Below are 21,738 nucleotides of genomic sequence, written 5' to 3'. Positions count from 1 at the left end.
AAAATAATAATAAATCAAAGGCATTTGTAAGTCTTATAAGTATCAGAAAGCAGCATTACTTTTTAGTGCAAATAAACAACATCAGCATTAAGCAACTAAATAGGGCTGAATTGCCAGGGACTATAACACAATTCAATTATGACTAATAATTTACTGCAGATTTTTCTGTATTAATCAGAAATGTCCTATACAAATCAGACTGCACAGTGGAGAAAAGAACTGCTACTCTTACTCCACTGTTGGTCGGACAAGAATGTTAAAGGACTTAAACCATAGTGTTGCAGTGAAGGGCTGATAATCTGTGCACATTTGTACATGAACTCTAAAATGAAGCTGCCATTCACAAAGTCTTATGCTCATCTAAACAGACAGGAATAAAGAACATGGCATGTGACCAGTAAATTATGAGAGAGCAACACCTCAAGGTTAGAGGTCGCTGAAGATTTCAACAAATCTCACCAGATATGGCAACAGATTAAGCAAGGAGACAGATTGCCCTCCAACCTTAACCTGTTAAGACCTTTGAAGTCTTATAGTGACCTCTATTCTGCTCTTTCATATTAGTTGTTAGTTACACTAATTACAGCCTAATAGTATCCTGGTGCCAGACAACTTTTTTTCTAAATCCATCTAGTGAAAGCATATCAGAAAGATGGTGACTGCTCCAGCCAAATTGCAGCGTGCACATCACAAGCACTTACCCCCAATTTACAATAGTCCTTGTAAACTTCTATAGACAACAATAGGAAATACATCAATAGCATTGTGTAACTTTGGGTCATGTGTGCATGTCTTGCTACAGAAAATCCATGAACCAGAACAAACTGGTCTTAAAGTAAAAACTCAGATTTTGGAGGCAAATGGTGATGAAGGCAAAAGTTTATTTTCAGTGCAGGATAACTTGCAATTTAGAAATGCAAGGAACTTAGCTTTTGTAGAAAGAACAATCATTTATAATACTTAAATCAATTTTGAGACTATGAAACATTAACACATCAGAGCTACAGCAGTGGCTTTAAGAAAAACAACATCACTCTTGCAGAAAGTTCAGGTTTGAATATATTATTGTTTCTGGATTTATCCTCACTGCAGCCTCTGGAAAATGTATTTTGAGGGTTAGGAGACACTTAGGAAAGGCTTGGGATGTGGGACAAATGACTGCAGGGATCCCTCCGTCAATAAAAGCAGCTTGAATGAGTGGAAGCTCTATATTCACTGTAACCCCATACCTGACCTCCTGAGTCCTTTCCTGGAGTTTATGATTTTCCAAAGAGGCTTGCAGGACCATGGGGAGCTGGAGGGGTGAGGGTGGAGAGTTGCAGAATCACTTTGTGAATGGCCTTACATGAGTACACCATTGATGGCCCATCAATGACACCAGATAAAGTGCCACAAAGCCAGTAATGAGTGAGGAACACATGTACAGTTTGAGCTGTTCAAGAGGTTTTTACTATAACAATTTGCTCAGCAGACATGCAAGTCCTACAACACAAAACTAGACCCATCATATATAATGATCAACTACATTTAAGAAAGTAGAAACACTGCTTATTATGTGCATGTTTTTAACCTCTCACACATGTGGCTGTCTACAATTCTGGTAACTTATTTCAAAAGAGTTTGTGTGTTATTATTATTACAATAAGAGTCTGAGATTCCACATGTAAGGCAAACTAATGTTGGCTCAGGGTTCAAACTAGCATGGTTAAAAAAGTCTGGCAATCAGATTTGATTATGGAAAGGGGAAGCTTGTGCTTATACAGTATATAGGGTGTCCAGTTCTATTTTTTTCCAGTTGTTCTCAGAGCTTTTGCTTATAGGATAGCAACAAAGGCACAAAGGGGCAATTTTTCATTTGTGATAAAATCTTTGGATGAATAACCCTACTAAGTAACCATTTAACATTTTGAGACCTATTAAAAGTAAATAGTGAAGTGGACAAATGGCTCAGCATTTGGTACTTTACAATTTTTGTGCTTCCTGCACTTCTTTGAGGTTGCTTGTTCATGGACTACTAATAAGGTATATTTTTCTTTATTGCTTATCTAGAAATATGATATCCATCTTATTATAATCAGCTGTTTTATCTGTGGTAACTTTGTTGCTCCGGGTTCTGTTTTCTATAGCTGGAGCTGATTGAAATTTATAACATGGAATAAAAGTTGTGAGCAAGCCATAAGATTTTCCCAAGTGTTGGAAAGTAGTTTTTGCAAATTGGCTACAACTGCTCATATCATTTGTTGATAATAGTTTAGGGCATCCAGCAATGGCATGATGAACTTTTAATTTAGATTTGTGACAAGTCCTATGCAAATCACTTATGCCTTGCTTAATAATCTTCATAATTATTTTCTGATAGTATCTAGTGCAAATAACATGGTTTGGGATTTTGCACATGGATCCCTCATTCAGCCTCAATTACTATTACTGTTACTACTACTACTATACAGAGTCCACCAGATGTTGGCTCGATTAGTTCCTTGAATTTCAGGTCATTACTAAGGAAAGACCTCACAGGTATTTCCTTTAAAATATGTGCTGCTCCAAGAGTGCACAAATGGTTTCTAGATATTTTTGGTATTGCACCTAAAATACGAATCACAACCAAAACAATCTTACTCTTCTTTTGGCATAATTGTTGGATCTAAATTTGTAAGATTTTGCATTTTTCTTTGTTTTTTTCAAATTCCTTCTATTTGATTCTAGCATCCTCAGGTATTACCACATCTACTATTCAGACCTGCTTTCTTTCAACAATTGTCAAATCAGGTATACTTTGAGCCAGATGATAATCAATTTAACTTTGAAGGTCCCATAATATTTTGACTTCTCTGTTTTCAATTTTGCACTCCCACCAGCTTTTGGACACTGGCATACTAATATTTTGTCCAACATTTTACTGACAAAGAGTGGAGGACAAGGACAAGTAGCTCCAGAGCTAATGAAGTGGTTGGGAGAAAGCCGAAAGAACGCTCAGCTGTGGACATGCCTGGAAGTGAAAGGAAAGTCTGATGCTGCAAAGAAAAATACTGCATAGGAACCTGGAATGTAAGATCTATGAACCTTGGTAAGCTGGATGTGGTCAAACAGGAGATGGCAAGAATAAACATTGACATCCTGAGTGTCAGTGAACTAAAATGGACAGGAATGGTGACAATTATCACATCTACTATTGTGGGCAAGAATCCCGTAAAAGGAATGGCGTAGCCCTCATAGTCAACAAAAGAGTGGGAAAAGCTGTAATGGGATATAATCTCAAAAATGACAAAATGATTTCAATACGAATCCAAGGCAGACCTTTCAACATCACAATAATCCAAGTTTATGCACCAACCACCAATGTTGAGGAGACTGAAACTGAACAATTTTATGAAGACTTACAACACCTTTTAGAACTGACACCAACGAAAGATGTTTTTCTCATTATAGGGGATTGGAATGCTAAAGTAGGGAGTGAAGAGATAAAAGGAACAACAGGGAAGTTTGCCATTCAAGTTCAAAATGAAGCAGGGCAAAGGCTAATAGAGTTTTGTCAAAAGAACAAGCTGGTCATCACAAACACTCTTTTCCAACAACACAAGAGGCGACTCTACACATGGACATCACCATATGGGCAATACCGAAATCAGATTGATTTTATTCTCTGCAGCCAAAGATGGAGAAGCTCTATACAGTCAGCAAAAACAAGACCTGGAGCTGATTGTGGCTCTGATCATCAGCTTCTCATAACAAAATTCAAGTTTAAACTGAAGAGACTAGGTAAAACCACTGGGCTAGTCAGGTATACTCTAAATCAGGGGTCTCAAACATGTGGCCAAGGGGCCATTTGTGGCCCGCCGGATGATAGTTTGTGGCCCCCACCTTGCCTGCCTCCCTGAAGCGCCCACACATCCTCTGCTGTCAAGAGTCAAAAAAAGCCTCAGTTCACTCGCCGGCTCTCTCCCAAGACAGCGCCTCTTGCACCCTCTATCTGGAACTGCAGCCTGCCAGCCAACCTGCCCGAGCCGCCACCGAGCGATGCCTGAAAGCAGAGCTCGCTCCCAGCCACTCCTCAAAGAGTGCCTCCAACAGTAGCTGCCGCCACCTCTTCCAGGGAAGCGGCTCTCTGGCCCTCTTTCTCTCTCGGCACCCCCAGCACCAGCCCGGCCAGCGGCCGCCTCAGAACCCAGCAGTGCTTCCTCCTCCTCTTCAACCTGCTTCAGCCGCCTTGGCTCTGGAGGCTGCCTGGGCTCGCCTTGCAGTTTGCTTCTCTGTTGTGGTGGGGGTAGCTGCTGCTGCTGAGTGTGCATTTTTTGAGGGGAGGCCCTCAGAGGAAGGTTGCCGGACGTGTGGGGGGCCCCATCCTGTTGTGTTTAATTTTACGGGTACTGATGGAGGCTTTTCTCCTTTGGCAAGGCAATTGTGTGAGGGTTTTTAAAAAAATTATGTTGTGCCCTTGCGGTTGCCGGCGCTCCTCGCTTCTCCACTTCTTCGTCCTGCTGCTGGTGGTGGTAGTGGTACTGAAGAAGGAGCCGGAGGGGGTCATGGCCAGCAACAAGGACTCATGCGCCCCTCATCATCATCAGAGCCCCAACCGGGCTAAGGAACATCCTGGGTGGCTTCCTCAGGCTCTTGCTCTGCTTGGCGGAAAATCTGATGTGGCCCAGCCTCACCCAGACTTTGCCTCCAGCAGCCCCCAGGTAAATTGAGTTTGAGACCCCTGCTCTAAATCAAATCCCTTATGAATACACAGTGGAAGTGAAGAATAGATTTAAGGAACTCAATTTGGTGGAGAGAGTGCCTGAAGAACCTTGGATAAAGGCTCATAACACTGTATAGGAGGCAGCAACAAAAACCATCCCAAAGAAAAGGAAATGCAAGAAAGCAAAGTGGCTGTCCAGCGAGGCCTTACAAATAGCAGAGAAGAGAACAGTAACAAAATGCAAGAGAGATAGGGAAAGTTACAGAAAATTGAATGCAGACTTCCAAAGAATAGCAAGGAGAGACAAGAGGGCCTTCTTAAATGAACAATGCAAAGAAATAGAGGAAAATAATAGAAAAGGAAAAACCAGAGATCTGTTCAGGAAAATTGGAGATATTAAAGGAACATTTTGTGCAAAGATGGACATGATAAAGGACAAAAATGGGAGGGACCTAACAGAAGCAGAAGACATCAAAAAGAGGTGGCAAGAAAACACAGAGAAATTATACCAGAAAGATTTGGATATCCCAGACAACCCAGATAACGTGGTTGCTGACCTTGAGCCAGACATCCTGGAGAGTGGGCCTTAGTAAGCTTGGCTAACAACAAGACCAGTGGAGGTGATGGCATTCCAGTTGAACTGTTTAAAGTCTTAAAAGATGATGTTGTTAAGGTGCTACATTCAATATGCCAGCAAGTTTGGAAAACTCAACAATGGCCAGAGGACTGGAAAAGATCAGTTCACATCCCAATTCCAAAGAAAGGCAGTGCCAAAGAATGCTCCAACTACCGCACAATTGCACTCATTTCACACGCTAGCAAGGTTATCCTCAAAATCCTGCAAGGTAGGCTTCAGCAGTATATGGACCGAGAACTTCCAGAAATACAAGCTGGATTTTGAAGGGGCAGAGGAACTAGTGACCAAATTGCTAACATGTGCTGGATTATGGACAAAGCCAGAGAGTTCCAGAAAAACATCTACTTCTCCTTCATTGACTATGCAAAAGCCTTTGACTGTGTGGACCACAGCAAACTATGGCAAGTCCTTAAAGAAGTGGGACTGCCTGACCACCTCATCCATCTCCTGAGAAACCTATATGTGGGACAGGAAGCAACAGTTAGAACTGGATATGGAACAACTGATTGGTTCAAAATTGGGAAAGGAGTACGACAAGGCTGTATATTGTCCCCCGGCTTATTTAATTTATATGCAGAATACATCATGCGGAAGGCTGGACTGGAGGAATCCCAAGCCGGAATTAAGATTGCCGGAAGAAATATCAACAACCTCTGATATGCGGATGATACCACTCTGATGGCAGAAAGTGAGGAGGAACTAAAGAACCTTGTAATGAGGGTGAAAGAGGAGAGTGCAAAAAACGGTCTGAAACTCAGCATCAAAAAAACTAAGATCATGGCCACTGGTCCCATCACCTCCTGGCAAATAGAAGGGGAATATATGGAGGCAGTGACAGATTTTACTTTCTTGGGCTCCGTAATCACTGCAGATGGAGACAGCACCCACGAAATTAAAAGACGCCTTCTTCTTGGGAGGAAAGCGATGACAAACCTTGACAGTATCTTAAAAAGCAGAGACATCACCTTGCCAACAAAAGTCCGAATAGTCAAAGCTATGGTTTTTCCTGTCGTGATGTATGGAAGTGAGAGCTGGACCATAAAGAAAGCTGACCGCCGAAGAATTGATGCCTTTGAATTGTGGTGCTGGAGGAGACTCTTGAGAACAGACAATTCTAAATGAAATCAACCCTGAGTGCTCACTGGAAGGACAGATCCTGAAGCTGAGGCTCCAATAGTTTGGCCATCTCATGAGAAGAGAGGACTCCCTGGAAAAGACCTTAATGTTGGGCAAGTGTGAAGGCAAGAGGAGAAGGGGACGACAAAGGATGAAATGGTTGGACAGTGTCATCGAAGCAACCAACATGAATCTGACCCAACTCCGGGAGGCAGTGGAAGATAGGAGGGCCTGGCGTGCTCTGGTCCATGGGGTCACGAAGAGTCGGACACGACTAAACGAAACGAATGTTGGAGATGCTAGTATCAAAATAGAGACTGAATTAATTAGTCAGTGTTAGGTACTAGAGGCATTAAGTTACAAATAGGACTCTAGGATTTTTTTTAAAAAAAACCCTAACCTCCCATTCCTTTTAAAAACACACAATCTGGCTGTTACCTATTACTCTTCAGCAAAATAAACTAATACATTTTGTATTTTTAAAATGCAGAAATACTTTGGAAAGCTAGTACACACTGTTTTCCTGGTTGAAATTCAACTGTTACAAGAAACAGTTCACAGACTACGAACACATTGTCTAAATCAGGAAAAATGCCAGATCCTATAGGCACAAAGATATACACAGAGCATTAAACGAAATTAATGTGGCAGTTTAAACCATTTAAAACTGTTGTTTTAAGCTGCCTACAGAAATGAGTATGCATCACTGCACAGGTTTACATTAGTTCACATTTCTGAGACAATCTTTTGCAACTGGTAATTGCTCCTTCATTATTTTTCTTTATAAGGTACTTTAACTCAGCCAGGTATTTCAGGCTAGATGCTTCAATTATTGAAAGAAATTATATTGTCTGTACTATATAAATGAAAAAAAGAGGAAATATTAATATGGAGCCCATTGCTAATGTAGTGGAAAAGAAAAGAAAGAAAAATCAAAATTGTAAACAAGGTTACATTATTTTTCAGATTTCACAATTATAGGTTTTCAAATGGTAAAATAATATTTTCTCCTCATAACTATTTTTATTAAAGTGAATGCTGATAATGTTCTTAATAGAGACTGGGAATGAAGCCAAGTAATTTCTGATATTTCTGTATCTTGCTTTTCTTTATGCACAAGTGGGAGAGTGACCTCAGTGAGCTCAAGTGCAACCCCTCATGGATATAACTGGATGTTACGAACCTTTGCTAGTTGACATTAATAAAAACACCATACCCACAAAATTATGACCTGCAATGTAATTTCTTAATCAGAAGATAAACTGGCAAATATTAACAACTGTAAGAATGACTGAAAACCCATGGCCCATTTCATTTGCCTCAATTCACCCAAAAAGGGGTTTTCATATATTAATCTGTGGTTTATCTATGGAAGCAACACAACAGGTTGCTGTGGAACAAACACACCCCAACAACTTGTCTCAACATAACAACCAGAAAAGTGAGTACCTACACCTGTGCATGCACATGAAGAGGAATAGTTTAGAGCAGTGGTCCTCAACCTTGGGCCTCCAGATGTTCTTGGACTTCAGCTCCCAGAAATCCTGGCCAGAAGAGGTGGTGGTGTAGGCTTCTGGGAGTTGTAGGCCAAGAACATCTGGAGGCCCAAGGTTGGGGACCACTGGTTTAGAGCATTCCTCTCAAGTATATTAAGGCCAAAATTCTAAATATTTTTAAAGCACTAGAGATCTTTGAACAATACAGGATTTGCATCTGGATGTACCTTTATAAGTCAAAGTGCCAGCCCACTGGGAAATTCAGGGAGGGATACTTTTATGCAGACCATGTCTTTCTGACTAACAAGAAATGGTGATGTGAAGGGAAGCACTGAAACCAGGCTTTTCTCCTATCTAGAAGGAGGAAGTGATCACTGAATGAAAGCATGCAATCAAGCTTTTCTGCCTTTAGCTCTTCTGCTTCATACTCATTTGCAAAAGCCTAGGTCTGTTCATTTCCTATAAAAGATGATAGAAGCTTTATCTGAGTGAATGAACATATCCACTTGTTTATCTGTGAAGATTCTCAACCATCCATGTGAGGTTATCCGGATGTTGAGTCACGGCAACTGGACTTCTTTCTTATTAGGTTGAAACATTTTGCTACTCATCCAAGTAGCTTCTTTAGACTGAAGAAGCTACTTGTATGAGTAGTGAAACATTTCAATCTAATAAGAAAGAAGTCCAGTTGCTGTGACTCAATTTTCAGATATCCACTTGTTGTAACTATATAAAAAAACCCTAAATCTTTGTTGAAATATTTTTTAAAAACAATCACAAAATAACACATCTAAAAACATTTAAACATCTAATTAAACCATTGATGATGATGATGATGATGATGATGATGATGATGATGGTGATGGTGATGGTGATGGTGATGATGATGATGATGATAATAATAATAATAATAATAATAATAATAATAATAATAATAATAATAATAATAATAATAATAATAATAATAATAATAATAATAATAATAATAATAATAATAATAATAATAATAATACCATTTAACTTTGTGGAGCCTCTTCCTCTTCCAAAACTGTACAGTCTTGAGTTGAGCTTTGTCCCTTCTTTATTAATAAAAAATCAATAAATTCTCCCCATATGTCTACAAACACATATCTGCCAATTGCTCCCTCTTAATTTTTATATGACATGTAAATTTATCGTGTCCCAGACTTCCCTATACCATTCACGTAATGAAATATGATGACCCATTTAAAATTTTCTAGCAATAATCAATCTCACAGATATTAGCAGACTGGAAACTCATTCTCCGGTTGTCCAATTACCTACTGGCTTTGCAATTACAGTGGTGCCTCGTATAACGAGCGCACCGTTTAACGACGAATTCGCATAGCGATCCGTTTTTTTGGATCGCTAATGTGATCGCATACTGATGCTTTCTATGGCCAGAAATTGCTTTGCGACGATCGGTAAGCGTTTCGCTTACCGATTTTCGCATAGCGATTTTTTTAAACAGCTGATTGGCGGTTCCAAAATGGCCACCAGATGCCCAAAATGGCCACGTGCAGCGTTTTCACGCCCTGCCCTTGCTTACCGAGGGCGCAAAAATGGCGGCCGGATGGGGAAACATCGCAGAACTGTGAGTTTTGGGCCCCATTGGAACGCATTAAACAAAGTTTAATGCATTCCAATGGGTTTTTCCGTTCCGTATAGCGATGTTTCACCATAGCGACGGTTAATCCGGAACGGATTAACCTCGCTATGTGGGGCACCACTGTATAGATAAAAGTGCTATTTTATGACATACTGCTCAATTTAAATTCCTTATTTAATTTATTTCCTTAAAACCAATTGCCAAAATTTCAGAATATACTTGCACTCCCACCACATATGAAAGTATATACCTGTTTTCTGGCAAACTCTATAGCCTATCTTAGAGTAATTGCCATCTACTGTATTTGATTAATTTTATCTGGAGTTAAACTGGGTAGGTGGGGCTCATCAGCCTTGGAAGGCAGCCCCTCTAGAAGGAAAACTCCAATTTCAAACCTCCACTGCCTTGTGGCTATATCCACTGATGGAAAAGGCTTCAGGAGTAAACCTCGAGGCAAAATCTGGAGCCGGAGTCTCGGAGGCAGTTCGTGTCGTGCTGGCAACTCCTGCGACGTTGCTGGAACCAGTTGTATTGGCTCTTGCCTTTCCAATGGACTATTTCAGCAACGTGGAGAGGGGGATTTGCTGCTTGGGTAACAGCTTATCCTCCATATTATTCTACCCAGGCTTCGTGCTCTGGAGAGGACACTCATACAGAGTGTGTTACCATGGTTTTTCAAGACTGAAGGATGCCTAAGAATCTGGAGATAAGTACCATCTCCAACTAACTTATGAAATAATTTTTTTTATCCTTATTGACAATGATTTCAGTATTCTACTATTCCATGTTTTTTTCAACCACCAAAACTTATTTATTTTCCCATATCAAATTCCCATAATGATTTGAGTAAATTATGGTTAGTATACGGTTCACTATCTTGTTAGCATCTTCACTTTCCTTCTGCAATATAACTTCTGCATATTTAATAAGTTCCATATAATTACCATTTCTTTTTATCCAATTCTTTGTTCATTGCTCTAATATGATGCCAAGATACTTCATCTTGACCTAGAACTTTATTTGTTCTTTTTTCTTTATTTTTTCTAACCAATCCTTTATTCTAAAATCTTTTTTCTTTATTAACAAACTTTCATTCAATATTTTAAAATTTTCTGGGAATTCCTGGGAATTCATTATGGGAAACTGGTGGAATAACTAGTTTTCTATATCTATTCCAGGTTTTTAACATGTTTCTAAGGAAGGAATTTAATTTTTTTACTGTATTTGTATTAACTTGTCTGAAGAGAATATTTACTGAATTCATCTAGAATTCTTGAGTTTCCATGTTTAACCAAATTAGTACATTAGGATGTACTAACATCTGAAATACATATGTATGGATGAAATTTGTATACCGCCCATCTGGCCAAAGGCCATGCTGGGCGGTTTACAACATGAAAAAAACAATACTAACCATAACACAACACAATGTAACGAAAACTTCAAAATAAACATAAGATAGACAATACATTTTAAAATTTTTAAGTATGTTTAAAAGTACGGTAGGTGATAATTAGATTTGGAAAGAAGCTAATAGCAATATAATATTAATAATGATGATGATTTGCAATATAATATAGCCTTAAATCAGGAAGTCTGAAATCTCCACTTTTTTGAGATCTATACCATCTTATTAATCCTAGAATTCTTGTTTCTGTTACAAAATATATGAATTGCATTTGGTCAGTTCTTTTAGTTTTTTTCTTTACAAAACTTTATCAGTAACACCATGAATTAAAAACAAATTAATCTTAGATATATCTTCATTTTTCATACTGCAATTCTGCCAAAGTTCTTAAAGAATGGCATTTCCATAATTATTATCTCTGTATTAGAAGCAAGTAGTCTTTTTTTCTTTTCATAAACACAGCACAACTGTTGGGAAATAAAGGCAAGGCACTTGTATGTCCTTCCACATTAATAGAATAAGATTGGTTGACAACACTAGCTAAAAAGAAGTGACAGCACTGACACAACTTTCACCAAATGTATCAGGCCTTTCAAATGAAGTAACTTCTCTTCATATTTTAAGCTACAGCATACAGACTTAAAAGAAAGATCTCTAAAATCTCTACAGAAACTGTACCTGGCATTTCTAAGGAAGAATCCTCCTCACATTCTAATAATGATTTCTCGCAGCTCAAGAGACATAAAGCTAATTCACACTTGCAGTTTACCAGTCCTCTAATCTATCTTCAGATGAAGTGTGAACCCAGCTGCTCAAGAGTAATTGTCCCCTAATCCTTAGCAATTTGCACTTCATTAATGAAGTGAAAGTTAACCCATGGTGCCATCCCTTGCATGTAGATCCTCCTCTACACTTCTGGTCTTCTGCCCCATAACCCATTTAAAGATGCAGCTAAAAGGGCCACTTAATATCTCTACTGTCATATTTTCTCTGGAAGAAAATACAGTGTATCTAGGGATGTAACAGTCACTTCAAGTGACCGACTCTTGCAGTGTAGATTGCAATGGTTGAGCACCGGTACTGCAAACTCACACAGGATACAATGGGAAAGACAGCGCTCAGGAACAAATTATATATTTCTTGACAATGTGTTAATACACCTATTTCTCTCAAAGGAACTGCAGTTTGTGCTCAGATAAAATGCCTGTAACAAACGAACAGAAATTGTAGCAAATGATTTTTGTTCCCAGAATAAAATCCTCAAGACAATGGTGTTGGGTTGACATTCAGTTGCCCAAATCTTCTTCCCTATTTATACTGGCATAACACAATTGGCATAACTTTTGGAAGTGAATTGCTTCAAGTTAAGATATCACCATAGGCACTAACCAAAGTCCTGTTGCTTATTTTAGTAAACTGCTCTAGAGTCTACTTAAACTTTCAGAGAAATAGGTGTATATAACACTTTGTCAAGAAGTTCCGCCGATTCAAACATATTTACTTTTAACTACAACTTACTTTAGCATAGTTAGTTGCAGTCAGACAAGCTCCATTGATTCAGTAGGTCTGCTCTAGTGCAATTTACCACTCTAAGCAACAGAATTTTGGTCCTTGATTACTAAGGTGTGAGACTTAGTATGCAACTGTCGAAGCCTGATAATGCCTGTCATGATGTCTTAACTTGGGGCAAATGCCTCTAAAAGTTATGCCATTTACATATTTATGTAAGAGAATTTGGGCCAGTGGATCTATGTTAAGTAGACTTACTAGAGACTGAACAGGATTGACTCAATAAAAGAAACCATGGCTTTTAATTTGCATATCCTGGGTAAGGCTCTTAACAAGGCCTTTTTGAGGCAACTAATTCATATGGTTGTCCCATTTCAAAAGCAATTCGACAGCACATAACAACAACAGAAGCAGCAGGAAACATCCTAGTTAGGAATAGGCAAGCTTATATCCCTATTCTGAAGTTCAAGAAATATGATTTTATCAGGTATACTGTGAATTTGATAATCAAATATGTTGTATATATAAGACAGATATAATTTAAAGGAGACTAAAAAAAAAATTACCATATTTTTCCGTGTATAAGACGCCCCATGTACAAAATGCCCCATGTACAAGACGCCCCCAATTTTCTAACCCCAAAATTCAGAAATCAATATTTTAAATGTTAGAAAGGAACACATTTTTATTTTTATTTAGTAATTAAGCAACATTTACAAGCTAGTACTATATTATGCATCACCTTTAGCTGAGCAAATCACTTCATTCAGCTTCTGTTTGCACCACTGCTTTCTTCTTCATCACTATTAGTAGTTTCAAACATATCAGTTTCTTCAGCTTCTATTGCATCACTGCTGTCTTCTGAGTCACTGTCTATATATTTGAGATCATCCTCAGTTCCATCCATGGCATTGCTGATTCCACATTTCTTGAAGGACTTCACAATCACCTCTTTTTTATGCCATACCAATTGCTATCCTCAGTAATGGTTGGTTTCCTGTCGATGTCAAGTTACCACCTGCTTTTTGAATCCATCTATTCCATTCTTCTCTCATCAGGACTTTAAATGGCTTGTTGATTGAAACATCTAGTGGCTGTAACTGACATGTAAGTCCACCAGGAATAACTGCTAGATGTGTTCGCAAATCCGATGCAACCTTTTTTGTCTTTTCTGCTAAATGTGATCGGAACTGATCAAAGACAAGTAGAGTTGGCTTCTTTAAGAGCCCTCCAGGTCTTCTGGACCAAACCTTTGCAAACCAAATGTCCATGATATCTTCATTCATCCATCTCTTCTCATGACTTGAACAATAATGCCACGTGGTATGATCTCTTTAGGATAGGTTTTCCTCTTAAAAATAAGCATAGGAGGCAGTTTAGTACCATCTGCACAGCATGAAAGCACAGCAGTATAGTGCAGTGGTCCCCAACGTTGGGCCTCCAGATGTTCTTGGACTACAACTCCCAGAAGCCTTCACCACCACCTCTGCTGGCCAGGATTTCTGGGAGTTGAAGTCCAAGAACATCTGGAGGCCCAAGGTTGGGGACCACTGGTATAGTGCATCTTTTCATGGCCACTTGTTTTGATTGCCACTGTTTTGATTCCTTTCACATCAACTGTTCTGTTGGAAGGCACATCAAAATTGAGAGGCACCTCATCCATGTTTGCAATCTGACTTGGTTCAAAATCATATTTTTTCCGAAGTTGAATGACATAGGAGTGAAACTGCTGGATTTTATCCTCATAAGCAGGTGGCATTTTCTGTGCTAACTTTGTTCGTGCTCTCATGGCCAACCCTTCTCTCCTCATGAAATTGAAGTACCATTTTGCCTTTCCTGAAAAATCAACCATCTTCATTTCACTTGCAAACATTCTTGTCTGATGTAGAATAAGCTTGGTTGATACACATATCCCACTCTGGTGCTGCTCCAGAATTCAAGTCTTGAGCCTCTGCTCCAAGTTTGGCCATTTTGCTGATTTTTTCCTCTGAAGGCTTTTTTCTTTTTTGGCATCTTAAGTTGTTCTTCCTGTTTTCTCCACTTTCTGATTATACACTCAGTGGGAGGAGGTCCAAACTGTCTCTCTGCAGCTTCCTTCTTAGCTCTGAGGTCCAACTGATAATGAGACACAAAGGTAGATGGGGTGGACCATGTGGCTGCTTTGCAGATATCAGAAATGTCAATACACGCATCAGGGCCCTTGAAGTCACCACAGACCTGGTAGAATGTGCCTTCAAAGCCTCAGGCGGGGCCTTACCCGACAGTTCATAGGCCAAAAAAAATTGTAGACACAATCCATCGTGAAATAGTCTGTGAAGTTGCAAGACAGCCTTTGTGAGAACTGTGGAAGCAGACAAACAACTGGGGAGAGGTACGGAATTCTTTAGTCCTGGACGTATAAAAGACCAAAGCACGGCGAACATCTAACGAGTGGAGCATGCGATCAACATCCAAAGAGGGTTTAGGAAACATCATAGGTAGAGTTAATGATTGTGATAAGCTTGGTTATGAAAGTTCATAAAATAATTTACTGATGGGATTTGTAATCACAAAGTTAGCGAAAATGAATTCATCTTGGTTTCTGTGTGTGAGTTGAGAGTGGAAATTTCCAAAGTTGATTCCTAGTTGCGCCTCTGTACAGTCCAGCGTGGCTAACTAAGCAACCTGGCTAGTACAGGATGAGGAAGACTCAACAAGTTTTCCTTAAGCCTCATGGGAAGAAGAAAGGGAGGAGAATTCCAACACGAGGGAAGCAAGAAGATGGATGCCAACAAGGACTCGGGATGGACTATATAATTCTAAGGACAGTAAGACTGAGCTTTTCCTATTGAGCAAACATATTTTTGGATTTCCAGACACCTGATGTATTGTTGTTTATATAATGGACTATGGAATCTACAGTTTTGCTTTAAAATGTAGATTTTGCTGAAGTTGGAGGGGAGGTCCACCTTCCCCTTCTTTTTGTTAATTAGCTGTTTTATTATTTTCATTTTTTCTAGAGGAATTCAATCTCTTGTCAATGGGGATGGGATTGGAAATATGTAAATATGCTTTGCTATGCTTTGCTTAAACTGATTTCTCTCAGAACTATATTTTTCTAACAAAAGTAAATATGCCTATGATCTGGAAGTTAGCTTCTTGAATAGACACAAGCTGTTATAAATAATTGGCTTATCTAAATTGATGCATTTTACAAGGCCACGTATACTTAACGCTACCAATTTGGGTCCAACTGATTTATGAGTGCTGGAAGGATGGAATTCCCTGGTACTCACGTGTGTGGCTTGGTTCTCAATGAAATCGGTCAGACTTGGTGCCAGAGTAAATTTTAGCTGCCCTAAGGCAAAATTTACGGACCCTGTTTTGCCTGGTAAAGGAGCGATTTACTTTGGAACCTCTCTGCCCGTGGCTGAGCAATTTCTTAGGAAATTGGCTTTGCTAACAACGATTAACGTGAAAATGTGAGAAACCTTAGGGAGAAAGAAGATATCCGGCTATAAAATTACCTTATCTGGAAAGAATTGAAGGTAAGGAGAATCAGCTCGGAGAGCAGCCAGTTCGCTTGCTCTTCTAGCAGAGGTGATTGCTACCAAGAATAGTGTTTTGAAGGACAGAAGCCGAAGATCAGTAGACGCCATGGGTTCAAAAGGTTGATGTGAAAGAGCTTGGAGAACAATCTGTAGGGACCATTGAGGTAAAGGAGGACGAACAGGTGGTTGCATATTTGTAAACCCTTCAAAAACATCTTGAGGGTAGGATGTGAGAACAGCTGAGAGGCATGAGATCCAGGTGGCTAATAGGAGACGATGGTAGAAATATAGAATTTCAGAGTAGAAAAAGCCAAACCTTGGTCAAACAAATAACATAAATATATCAGCATGGTGTCAAGGGATACAGATATAGATTGCAAATTGTTCAAATTAGCAAACTTTATAAAGTTGGACCACTTGCAAGCATAATAAGAGTTTTGTAGAGGGCACTCTGGCCCTATCTAAAACTTCCTTAATCATGGGATAATCCTCCAAGCCGTTAAATGCAGAGAAGCTAGGTCTGAGTGACAGATCTTGCCTGCATCCTGTGTTAGAAGATGCAGTATGGTTGGAGTCTGATGAATTCTGACACCATCATTTTGAGAGTGGTAAACCCTGGTTACTGAGGCCACTATGGACCGATCAGAATGGCATCGGCATGAACTTGAAGAATCTTGATTAGAGTTCTCTGAATTAAAAGTATGGGAGGGAATAAGTACTGAAGGTAGTCCATCCAATCTACCATGAAGGCATCTCCGATCGATGCTTTGTCCATCTCTGCTCGGGAGCAGAATACACTACATTTGGTGTTGAGATGAGTAGCAAACATGTCCACCCCTAGAAACCCCCATTTGTCGCAAATCATCATAAACACCTCTTGGTCCAACTGCCACTCGTGCGTTTGGGCTTTAAAACAACTGAAATTGTCCGCCACTTCATTGTCTTCTGTGGACACATGAATGGATATAGGAAATACTTGATGTAGATAGCACCACTCCCATAGATGAACTGCTAGGTACACGAGTGACATTGAGCGCGTGCTCCCTTGCTTGTTGATATAATACATGGTCGTGGTGTTGTCGGTGACCACTTGCATACCACGACCTGCTATCAGAGGGCGAAATGCGCAAAAGGCTTTGATTATCGCCCGTAACTCTAAATGGCTTATGTGTTATCAACTTTCTTTTTTGGACCAGAGAGCATTAATATTGTGAGGACCACAATGTGCTCCCCACCCGGTAGGGCTTGCGTCCGATGTGACTTGAATTGTGAGTTGTAATGGTCAAAATAGGCAACCCATTAAGAGATTCGGAATGAGTGTCCACCACTTTAGCTGTTGTGACAACTCCAGTGTGACTTGAAGATGCTTTGAGGGATTGTCTGTGGTTGCGTCAAATAGGGACAAGAACAAGAACCAAGCCTATAAAGATCTCATCTTTAGTCTTGCATGAGGAAGAGTGGATGTAGTCGACGCCATTAGACCTAGTAGATGTTGAGCGTGGTGTGCAGACACCTTGGCGTATGGACGAAAAGGACAAATGCCTCGTATCAGTTTGTTGATCTGTTCTGGTATGAGAAACACTCTTGCTTTGAGAGAGTCCAACTGAGCGCCAATGCAGTCTATGATTTGAGTGGGTTGAAGGGAGCATTTTTCTTTGTTGACTCTTAAATCCAGTGCTGCCAAAGTCCGGAGAACAAATGTCGTGTCTCAAAGAGCCTTTCAATAGGAGGTAGCCACTACTAACCAATTGTCTATATATGGAAAGATTGTAATAGCCTGAAGACGAAGGTAGGCTGCTACCGGAGCCATGCACTTGGTAAATATTCTTGGCGCGGTGGATAAGCCGAATGGTAGCGCGCAGAATTGAAATGCAGTACCTTCGAAGAAAAAAATGTAGGTATTTTTGATAATGTGGGTGAATGGAAATATGGAAGTATGCATCTTTTAGATCTATAGCCACAAACCAGTCATTTTCCTTTAACAGGATTCCAGAGTGACCATGCGGAATCGTCTGGTGTGAAGGTAAGCATTTAAGTGTCTGAGATCTACAATAGGTCTTTTTTGGGTACTGGAATCCCTTTGGAACGAAGTGAAAGGGAACTTGCTGGATAGCCTGCTTTCTTATGAGGGATGAAATTTCTTTTTTGAGAACTTGAGAGTAAGGTGTAACTTTTATGTGCCCTGTGGGAGGAATTTTCATGAACTCCAACTGTTACCCAAATCGAATGATGGAAAGTACTCAAGAGTCCTTGGTGATCAGACTCCAGTTTTTGAAGAACGGGGCCAATCTGGGCATAGGAGTAACTAATAACTTTAGTGGAAGAGGAACGGGAGGTATGTTTGCAAGGTTGATGTGGTTCTTGGTGAACTCAAAGGTACTGCTTGTTTTTCTTCACAGATTGGTGGTAGGGTTGGCGATGCTGGGATGAAGACTGTTTGAAAGTATTGCTGGTAGAAGAAGCCTGTACCAACCTTCCCTGAGACGAAGGTCTATATGAACGGTAAGACTGATGGTAGTTTTGATGACCTTGCTGCTGTCCAAACTGTTTGCACCATTGGTACCTCTGTATTCTGGATTGCTGCTGAATAGTATATGATCTAGCAGTTTTCTTGCTCTTGTGAAAGGATTCCATAATCTTCACAGTTTTCTCATTAAACAAACCATTCCCATCAAAGGCTAGCTCCTCTATACGTGCCTTTGCGTCTTCCACTATACCTGAAGACCTTAGCCAAGCATGACATCTTAGAGAAATAGCTGAAGTTAAAGATTTGGAAGCAACCTCAGCTGTATGTTGAGCCACTAGTCTTTGGTGTTTAGCAACAGTAGACGCCTCAGAATGAGCATTGAGGAGCTCTGTTTTAACCTCCTCTGGCGCAGATTGGAGTGTTGGTAAAACCTTGGCCCAAAGTTGTCTCTGATATGCACCTGATGCAGTCTGGTAATTAGAGACTCTAAGGAGAAAGGAGGCATAGTAGTAGATTCTGCGACCCAGTACATCTAATTTGCGTCCTTCATGGTTCGTGGGAGTAACCTTGGATCTACTTCCCGTTTTGGAAATATTTGCCTGCACAATTATGGAATTTGGCGCTGGGTGATTAGAGAGAAATAGAGTATCAGACCCATGGGTTTTGTAGTGTCCTTCCATTCTCCTTGATATCTGTAGGGAAGCAGGCTGAAGATCCCATGCTTCTTTAATGTTCTCCATTAAGGATGGGATAAAGGCAAAACTTAAAGGATGTGTTCTTTCTTGGTTAATGTCATCAAAAACCAAGTCTTCCTTTGGGGGTGGAGGCTGCTCAACATCAAGTTTCAGTGCCTTGGCCATTCTAGACACCATCTGTGAATAAGATGTGAAGTCTCGTGAGGGAGAAGGTGGTCTCAAGTCTCCCACATCAGAATCAGGTGTATTCACATTCAGTGGAGCATCCTCAGAAGCATCATTTCTTATTCCACCTCAGAGGCAGAGGATACAGATGGGTCACCTTCAAAAGATGGTGAGGGGGAAGGTGATCTGCGATGTGTTTTAGAACAGCAGACCGGAACAGGGTCTTTAGGAATTTGATTACTTGGGAAAACAACCTTTTGGTGTTTACTTGTCGATGAAAAGGATGGATTAGAAGCAGTGAGAGATGAATGGGTCTTCTTTGATGTCGATGCTGATAGTACCACAGATTTCTTATACAGATTTCTAACAACCTTCGATGTCGAGGCTTCCATGTCAAAATCTGAACAATGTCGACGTCGAGGTGGAGAAGGTGATGGAGATGAGGAGGAGTCATATATGTATTTAATTCTCTGTTTGCCCTGACTGTCAATCTCATAATATTGCTTGGTTTTGAAGTCATCTCGACATCGACGCCTGTCAGACTTGTGTTGTACTTCCACATAAACAAACTCATCAGACTCAGGCGACACTCGATGTAGGGAGCCTTTCAAAATCACAACCACTTCCTGATGTGAAGATAGTCAGGAGGGAGATGAGGCATGTCTCTGTTTAGCAGTCTTTTTTCTAGGAGAAGCATGCCCTCTAGAATCATCAGAGTCTGAACGCTGTAAAATAATCGCCCGCCCGGTGTTAACAGGGCTAGAATGGGCAGAAGCCTGGCTGGAAGCAATCTCAGCCTGTATTTGGCATGGCCTCGGGGAACGGCTTGGTGGACGGGCAGGAGTTCCGCTGCCTGAAACAGACTCGGTGTCATGTACGTCCCTGGAGGATTCCTCCAAAATAGCCGAAGGCAGTGACTCAGAGATTGGTGGCAAATCACGGTGTCTATCCTTAGAAGAGGTTTTAACTTTCTTCTGTTATTTTTTTAAACTGACAGTGGACAAGCGTTTTGGCGCAGTCGGGGTCGATGACTCCTTTGAACTCGAACCAGAGCCTTTTTTTGATGATACCGAGGGGACCTTCAGCGCTGAAGCCGTGGCTGTTGTTGATGGATCAGGGCGAGGAATGGACTGCTGAGGTGCACCTGAATCCATGGCCAATTTGGTTGAAGAAAGTGATTTGTTCCAAAGGTAAGCTTTAAGCCTCTGTTCACGAGATTTTAATGCAGGTTTGGAAATATTCTTACAATGTGGGCAGGAACTTGGTGGATGACTCTCCCCAAGGCAGAATAAACAGTGCTGGTGACAGTCAGTAAAGGGGATTTTGGCAGCACAGGACACGCAGCGTTTGAAGAGACCTGTGGAGGCCATAAAAGTCCGACCCCGTGGTAGCAACAAAACAGCAATTACTCACTGTAGAAGAGTCTAAGGCCAGTCCAATCAGTCATAAATCATGAGGTAACAGGATAAGTTCACAATAAAATAAGCGTAATCGAGAAACAAGCTAAGCCATGACGTGAGATCCGTCCGATAGAAGGGAGGGAGAAACCCAAACAGTTCGCTCAAGTCCGTCAGTAAAAGAAAGGTTGATGAACAAGCCGAATCGAGGGGGAAATCTGTCCGTAAGGGGGGGAGAGATCAGATCAGTCCAAATCCAGTAAGGAGCAATGCACAGGAATAATCAACAAAGTAATCAGGTCAAAAACACAGAGAAAACAGTCCGAAAAATCAGAATAATAAGAGCTCTAGCAAAGAGGTTCCAGTCGTGACAGAGGCAAAAAGGAATTGAAGTTTGGGCAGGCGGAGCATGCGGGATGAGGGCAACGTACTACTATGTTTCTCTCTTTAAGCTCTAGAATGTTCCGAGGATCCAGCACAAATGCAGTTTAATCCTATTGTGTGGATTCATAGAGGCTACGTAGAAGAAGCGCAAACAGAGAGGGTGGGAGGAGATGGGTGAATCCCGGGCAGGGAGGTGCATACATGCCCCACTCCAGATGGGCTTGCAGGCAAGGAGGAGCTGCTTCAGGTCAGCAGAAACAAACGGAGGGAGGTGGATCGCAGCATGGAGGTACCTCCAGACCCCACTGACCAGCATAGGGTAGGCAGTTTTGCTACCGTGCGGTTTTCTCTGTGTAAAAGACAAGCCTCAATTATTCCTGCAATGATTTTAGGAAAAGAACAGGTTACTTACCTGTAAACATGGTTCTTCAAGTGGATTCTCTATGAATACACACTGGTGGGTTAAACAGCGCCTGCGCTGGTTCCCCTCGGAATTTTCTAGAGCTATGAGGAAAAAGATACAAAGTTTGAGTTGCCCTGCACTGCGCAAGTGCAGCCCGCCAAAAATCCCCAGTTCCATGTGCCCGCACATAGAGAGAGTTGGAACTCAACCAGCAGTGACG

General features: G+C 40.7%; 1 protein-coding gene across 11 annotated transcripts in view; it reads right to left on the bottom strand.

The window, feature by feature from the left end:
* ARB2A (ARB2 cotranscriptional regulator A) overlaps positions 1-21,738 on the bottom strand; it is a 274,609-nt gene that overhangs the window by 75,082 nt on the left and 177,789 nt on the right. For 6 of the 11 annotated variants that reach the window (XM_078386304.1, XM_078386301.1, XM_078386309.1 and 3 more), the window contains one exon: positions 12,060-20,949. The exons of the other annotated variants lie outside the window; for them this stretch is intronic. In XM_078386304.1, coding sequence (XP_078242430.1) covers positions 20,774-20,949 — 176 coding nt within the window. In that variant the 3' untranslated portion in view covers positions 12,060-20,773. Of the gene's footprint in view, positions 1-12,059; positions 20,950-21,738 lie in introns of those variants that run through there. 11 annotated transcript variants of the gene reach the window in all.

Source organism: Pogona vitticeps, chromosome 2 (genome assembly GCF_051106095.1).
Source record: "Pogona vitticeps strain Pit_001003342236 chromosome 2, PviZW2.1, whole genome shotgun sequence".
NCBI lineage: Eukaryota > Metazoa > Chordata > Lepidosauria > Squamata > Agamidae > Pogona > Pogona vitticeps.
The sequence above is the reverse complement of the archived record's forward strand: the minus strand, read 5'-3'. Positions and strand labels throughout refer to the sequence as shown.